Below are 7,913 nucleotides of genomic sequence, written 5' to 3'. Positions count from 1 at the left end.
TAACTAGTTAATTTCTCCACTGTGAGATCAATAAAGTCTATCAATCAATTAATCAATACAAGGAAGCAGATGTGTCATCTTGATCAAAATATTTATTGTACGCTGAAATGCTTAAAATTTCATTAAATCCAGTCACAACTACTTCCAAGAGCGCATCCCACAATTTCAAGAGCAACTTCTTATCATCAGCACGGATGAAGAGGTGATGAAGTTGGAAGTACTGTAGATACAAACCAAGCTATTATGATCCAATGCATGTTATTACAAAGACCAACAACGGAAAGAAAAGGTTTGGGCAGGAATTGAATTGTGCTGGATGCCAGTGGTGTTTTAATTATGATATGGGCCTATCTAATTAAGCATTTATTACGACGTATTGTGCTCCTAGGAATTAACAAAAAATATTGTGCATGTTCTGCTCGAGCTTCAATAAAACGTAGTGGAGAAAGATGAGATGAACCATGGAGGGTGAAGGCTCTGCTTTATGGAGGCGGTCTGGAAAGCCGCAGGGTGCCCAACAATAGCATGAATATGCTATTGGGGGTGGATCACAGCAGGGCGGGGCGCACCGCAGTGGGACGGGTAATAATGCAACGTAGTGCAGTGGGGCGGGGAGGAGCGCAGCGTGGTGGATCAGGCCGGTTACCAAGGATGTGGGATTTCACATTTATGCTAAATAAATCCCTTTTTGTACATGAATAAGCTCTTTCAAGAACTCCTGAAAGGGTACAGTTTTTATTCACTTAATTTAAATTCTGTATATACATTTTTGCTACTGATTTAAAAAAAAAAAAATCACAATAAAAAAAAAAAAATCAGTAGATTAATCAATATACAAAACAACCGTTATTTGCAGCCCTAGTTCTTTTGTTTAGAGAAGCTGACAAAAAAAAAGCATATTATCGTAAGATAAATAACACTGGATGGTACCACCCTTGATTAGATCATCACTGCTCTTGTTCAGCTGGAGGAATTTAAGACTGGCAGAGGGCCGTCTTGAAGAATGGTGGGCAGAAGAGGACATATGGAGTGCAGCAGCTTGGCTAATTATACTGATTTAGTGATTACAGCTGGAAGTGTTCCAAGGGCTCCAGATGAGACGAATCAAAGGGGCAAACAGATAAGTTGGAGTGAAGGCTTTATGTTGCCTTGTGATTGCTGAGCAGAAGAAAACAAATGTAAGTGTCCTTGATGCCCCTGAAACACACCTGCCTACAGCTTAGCCACTTAAGATCTGGAGACCTGCATCTGAATTATAGCTCAAAACAAAGACTATCCAACCTCCATATCACCGTTTGTCAGATTTAAGATTGATCATTAGCTTTAAAGTCCTCTGCAAGCTGAAAATGTGAACTTGTCAGCAACACATATGATGATTAAAGTGCCCTTGTCACATAATATGACCCTTCTACACCATTGGCTCACTCCTGTTGCATATAAAGGTCTATAGTTTAAATGATGGCCTCTGTTGGCTAATAATATTCTGTTTCTGTTTTACATGTTGTTTTTGCTCTAATTGTTAGCAAATAAAGGGATTTGACATATTGGTCATAACAGGATTAGGTGACCGGAAGAATTATATTGACAGGTGCACAATGAGTAAACAATTAAGAGCCATAGAAATATGGCTTTGAAAGGGAGGTTAAAAAGGGACAAAAAGTCAAAGTTCTAGTGCGAAGAACAACTTAAACTACTTGAGGCACAGAGGATAAGAAAGGTGTTGAGCTCAGAAATTATTTAATAAGGACATTTGTGTTTACAGGAAAGCAGGCTGCAGCTGCAGAAGCTTTCAGATTTATCTGCCAAGTTGATGGATGCTTGAGTACACCGCATTTTCCTGGATGCTAGTGATAATAATGCAGTCCTTAGGATCTTGTGGGGACCAGAAAATGCATACATTATGTAATGGGACCAATTGATAATATAGGCTTCTGGCAGATGGCAACGGCACACAACATTGTTTACATCTGATGATAGCACCTGGTGCAAAATATCTGACATGCAAACCAGAGTTGTTCTGTCTCATAAAAATTAGGAAAGTGTGTATTCTACACTTTTCTTTGAATGACAGATTAGTTTCATGTAGTTGGAGGTAAAAATGACAACAGTTTAAAAATGTCTATTTAATGTAATATCAATATACTGTATCTCTCACCTATATTTTAGCCTATTACTAAGTACTACAAAGAAAAGTAAAAATATATATAGATGGAAATAACCTAGCTTAAACATTAAAAAATAAAACTTTTTCTGTTAATTGATCCCCCCCTGAAAAATCTGCATGTCTTTAACAGCTGCTAACGTATAAACATAGCAGTTTTTTTTGTGCTTTGTTGAATGGAGGAAGAAATATATTTTTATATATATATTTTTTTTTTTTTCCATCCACCCATCCATTATCTGACACGCTTGTCCCGAGTGGGGTCACAAGGGGTGCTGGTGCCTATCATGCACATCATTAGTTTAACTTTTTTATTTTCTTTAGTCAAACTGTTTTTAATATTCTTTTTTGTTTCTGCATTTTTTTATTTTATTATATATATTTTTTTTGTTTTTTCCTACTTGCTTTGATTCTGTTTTATTTTCCTGTATTTTAATCATGTAAAGCACTTTGCATTGTTTTTGTACTGAATTGTGCTATACAAAATAAATTTGCCTTGCCTATCTCCAGCAGTCATTGGGCGATTGGTGGGGTACACCCTGGACAGGTCGCCAGTCCATCGCATGGCAACACATGACAAACAAACATTCACACACAACTAAGGACAATTTAGAGAAGCCAATTAAACTAACAGTCGTGTTTTTGGACTGTGGGAAGAAGCCGGAGTACCCAAAGAGAACCCAAACATGCTCAGGGAGAACATGCAAACTCCATGCAGAAAGACCCCAGGCCGGGAATCAAACCCAGAATATTCTTGCTGCAAGGCAGCAGTGCTATCCACTGCGCCACTGAGCAGCCTAATTTATTTTTTACATTTCAAATTTTTTTTTACAATTTTTTTATATACAATTTTTTTATATAAGCATTTCACAATATTCAATTTCAGTCATTTAAAAAAAAAAATTGGATTAACTGTTTAAAGATTGCCTGCTGTTCCAGCGCATTAATTTGTCCATATGAATAAAAAAATTTTATTTAATAACAATATTCTACTGTTGTTATTTTTAATGGTCCAAATATGTTTGGCACAGACTCTTTTTATGTTGTTTTGCAGTATAAAAAATCCCTCTTTTGATCTTACTGACAGTCACAGTTGCAAAATTTACAGGGAATTGGTAACAAGCAGACCATTATTGCTGTTGCTAAAAGGTTCCTCTCGGTATTTGTTTATGAAAATTTATTGAAAAACTTTTTAGGGCATAAAATTGTATGCAGCGGACATGAAGATGGAAAGGGGGGTGAGAAAAAAACAGGGAATAAGAACTAAGGCGAGACAGAAAGACAGAGACAGGAGAAAGCGCATAAAAAAAAAGTTTAAAAAAATTCTGCGCATTTTATTTTGTTCTTGTTTAGTAGGTGTTTGTTTGCATGTTAGCCTAGTCCTAACATTTCTTTAAGCTACCACAATCTGCTAGTCTGCTTAAACATGCTATTCTGTTTATTTATGTGTTTGTTATATTTATTTTTTTCTAAGGATTGTTAAAATATCTATCAGATTTTCTGGTCACGTTAGTTAATTTTTCCCTTTTAGGAAAGAAGAGGTGGTTTGATATAGATTTATCTGGAATTCAGTGTTTGTGTGACATTTTTTAAAAACATGTCTGAAGCATAAGCATAAAAGGGCCAGGGCTGCACTGGAGATAATTTTTTTGCATTCTTTTGACAATTATTGTAATCAATTAATATATGTATATTTTAATGGATATACGTTTTATCTGTATAACCCAGCCCTAAACTAATTTCATGTCACACTAACAGTTTTTTTTTTTACATGAGTCCTCATTAACCTGATTGCCAGCTTTTGAATTTTGTTTTAATTACAAAGACAATGTGACCCATTGCTATGGATAATAATTTAATAGCTTATTTAACTGATACACTTATTCATTTATTCTTTAATAGAATTTTTAATTTGTAACTATTATTCAGGGAAAGAAGCTCATTAATCTGTGAGGGAAACAATGGCTGATGGTCTTTAAGTATATAGCCAAACAAATGTCCTTTTTAGCACTAGTATAATACACCTCATCTGCATCAAACTTTGAAGGATCTTGAGGTCTATATTTACATGCATCCATCTTACCCCTCTTATCCCATCTGAGTAGCAATCTGTCTAATTAGGGCAGTCATGTTTATGGGCTGTAAGAGGAAACCAGAGTACCCAGAGAGAACCCACACATGCATGAGGAGAACATCAAAACTCCATGCAGAAAGAACTCAGGCCGGAAATTGAACCCGAAACCTTCCTGCTAAAAGGCAACAAGTGGTGGCAGATGCTCTATGAAGCAGGGGAGGGGGAATTGTGTTAATTAAAACTAAACACCACGTATTGCTTTAATAAATGTTGACACACATAAAACAAATCCCTACAAAGGGGGAAAATAGCTGCAGCGAAGCGCCCTGAAGTAATAAACTCCAGAAACCACGGCAACAGTTCAGCACGAAATGACTGTTCTGACTGAATGATCCCTTTTCCCTCTCGACTCATGAGGAAAACCACTGTCAGTCAATAATCCTTATGTTTGTTTGCTGATTAATTAACAGCTGATTAATGCGCAACATACTCATGAAACCAGGTGTATTTTAGCGCATATTTAATGCAGATTAAAGACTACATTTATGAAGGTTGACAATGCATATTTTACCAATAACTTTATGGCATTTACAGGGGAGGTTTAGCCTCCAAAGCAATCAATGAGAAATTGCCACTGAAGGCAATGATGCTACAAACTGCACCGTGCAGCAAAAAGTATTTATTCCGCATCCAGATATATCAATTGTTTCTGTTTCCTTTGTGGACAGATGAATATTTCTGATACGTATATTTTGTTTAAATCAAATAAAAATAACAAAACATTTTAAAAAGAGATAAAAGTTATGAGTGTTTTGACAAGAAAGAAATATCTATAATAAACTGGATCTATGTGAAAAATTAACTGTAGCTATTCTTTGCAGAATTGTGTTTGTTCAGCCATATTGAGGGGTTTTCTAGAATAAATAACCCGTCTAAGGTTCTCCCACAGTACCTTTTGTACACAGTACAGTACCTTTTTTTCTGTTTTCTTCACCATATGGATATTACATATTTGCATGTTTGCATGCTTTAAAAATCCATTTCTACCAAAACAAAGCCTTGAGAAATGGCAACAAACTAAGGGTTAGATATTCTCCTTAAGAACTTTTTGTTTAGGAGCAAGATTCATGCTTCCATCACTTATGACTAGTTGTTAAGATCCTGAAGAATCAAATGAGCAGCAGACACAAACATACAGTAATTTACTGTCAGTATGTCACTTTTTAAAAATGTACGTTACCCAATATTTTCTTTCTGGTAGTAACAAAGGAAACTCTCACTGCCATTGTAAATATGCAAGACAGTAGTTACCTGGGGCATTGGATTAATCCTTTTTATATTAACCATGCCTGACATTGAATTTAAGCCCTGCAGACAGAGAGCCATTATAAGCCATAAGGTATACAAATCCCTATTTTTCCTCTAGCAATACATCCATTCTCTACAGGCTCTTAGTGAAAATGTTGCACTTGATGGCCTTAAGAAATTACCTGAAGCCTCATTGTAACAAAAAACCCACTGTGTGCATGAAGCCATGACTGCAGGCATTACCTGTAGAAGAGTGGTGGGTGTCCTTGGGCTTCACAGCTAAACACCACTTCTCTTTGAGTCTCACCAGCATGAACAGGAAACACCACGCTGCCAGGTTGTTTAGTGAATACTGGCCTTTGCAGGACTCCGGTGCCTGGGTGGAGAACAGACAAAAACCACTTCAGATTTGCTTTGCAACTCATTCCATAGAAGCTCTTTATACATTTCTCTGTTTGGAAATATTGGAGGCTTAGAGAGGGAAGAGAGAGAGTGAGTGTGTGTGTGTGTGTGTGTGTGTGTGTGTGTGTGTGTGTGTGTGTGTGTGTGTGTGTGTGTGTGTGTGTGTGTGTATCTTGCAGGCTGGTGTCAAATACTTGTCTAGACCGTGACAAATACCTCCTGGTATTCTCGCTATGATTACCTCCAGGATTACCAATGAAACAGAACTGTTCACACAACTGATGTTGTCTAAAGATCAAAGGCAAGCCATTTCGTTTCCAACATCAGCAGCTTTACAGAAAATCTTTATTTCATTCTCATTGGGATGTTTTTCTGCTTTCTTGTTCTGGCAAGTGTAAATATAAGCAACTTTGCAGACTGGCAACAACTATAAAAGGCAAACAAATGATTGCAAAATAAGGCACAGAATAAACAGGAAAAATCTGCTTCAGTAAACTGAAATGTTAAAAATCTAAATATCTGTAATCTATCAATCAAGGTTTGACTGATTCTGATTTGTGGTACCTTCAAACGATGGGGAGCAGGACAATAGCCACACTTATGTTTAACATGTAATTGAATCTTTTATCTAAATCTTTAATTTTTCACTATATTATTCCAAAGTTGAAACTTATTTAGAGCTTTTCTCACTTTATATTTTTAAACTTCTGAATGCACTTTCTATATTAAAAGTTTTACATGATTTTTTGGTTATTCATAAAAGTGCATAAAACAATACAACTTTACAGCTGATGGCTGTCAGTCTGCTTGTTTCTTTCTAAACAGGAACACTTTGTTACTTATAATTGCATGAAATTAATCTTTATATAAGTTATTCATATTTATATAATGACTGGGTCCTGTGCTGATATTTTTATCTTATTTTGATAATATAAAATTAAAATAGCAATGTATATAAGGTTTTGTTTTTCCATTCTGGGGCACAATATTTAAGCAATATCTAAAGATGCCCTGATCAGGCTTTTCCTGTCTAGAGGGGATTTCCAGTTTATTATTATTTTATTTTTTTAGGATTTATCTGCTGATATTGATTAGAATTGATAGAAGATAAAAACGAAACATCAAAAGATATCTGATTTGATTTCAGTTCAAGTCAATAAAGGGAAATGCTTTGGTTTATGTGTTTAAAAATCTTAATTTGTTTTGTAATCAATGCATTTAATGAATATAAAAAAAAACAGATTCCATGAATGAAAAAGTGGTTGAATTAATTGGTGCATCTATAATAAATCCAGCCTCCCCCCTTATCCACCTTTCCATATACAATGACAGAAGAACTTCTCTTGTTCTTTTTTATTTATTTTTTTAAACGTGCCAACCCACCCCCCCTTAGATTATTAGGCCCCCCTCCCCAGAAAAGAAAAAAATCTGGCCACCCGTTTTGCAAACTTTCTGGAGGCGCCCCTGATTGGGATTCCTCACTGTTTGGACAGCTTTGCTTTCAAACTGATTAATTCAAGCCCAGAACAAGCCACAATTAGTAAAAGCAAAGACATTTGGAGGAGACAACTTACCTTGAGTGGTTTTACTTCCTGAAGCTGAGTGTTGGACAAAGGCGACCAAAAGGAAACCTACAAATCCAAGGCTTGCGCGTATCAAAGCATGCAGATACATGTTAACTTTTCCTCTAGTTCAACACAAGGCGAGCACTTTGTGGGGTCTGCGATGCGTAAGAGCACTAAATCTAAGGGTGTGTGTGGCAGAAATATAGTCTCTTGCTCCTCCGCCTGAGCCCCCGCTGACAGGATACGGTGCGATTATTTTTCTCCCCCCTCTCTCCCTCTCTCTCTCTCCTCTTTACGCGTCTTATTTCAGCTGAAGGTGATCGGAGTGGAGGATAACCCTGCAACGCGGAGCGCAATAAGCCTGTTCTCTTATCATGGTTCGAGCCCAGAGACGGTGTCAATT

At 36.5% G+C, this 7,913-nt stretch overlaps 1 protein-coding gene across 1 annotated transcript in view; it reads right to left on the bottom strand.

Moving 5' to 3' along the window:
• Positions 1 to 7,913, bottom strand: part of LOC107086879 (contactin-3-like) — a 127,232-nt gene that overhangs the window by 83,860 nt on the left and 35,459 nt on the right. The window contains exon 3 of the mRNA XM_015378114.1: positions 5,787 to 5,919. Within this exon, the coding sequence (XP_015233600.1) occupies positions 5,787 to 5,919 (133 nt within the window). The remainder of the gene's footprint in view (positions 1 to 5,786; positions 5,920 to 7,913) is intronic.

Source organism: Cyprinodon variegatus, unplaced genomic scaffold (genome assembly GCF_000732505.1).
Source record: "Cyprinodon variegatus isolate N-32 unplaced genomic scaffold, C_variegatus-1.0 Scaffold165, whole genome shotgun sequence".
Taxonomy (NCBI): domain Eukaryota; kingdom Metazoa; phylum Chordata; class Actinopteri; order Cyprinodontiformes; family Cyprinodontidae; genus Cyprinodon; species Cyprinodon variegatus.
The sequence above is the reverse complement of the archived record's forward strand: the minus strand, read 5'-3'. Positions and strand labels throughout refer to the sequence as shown.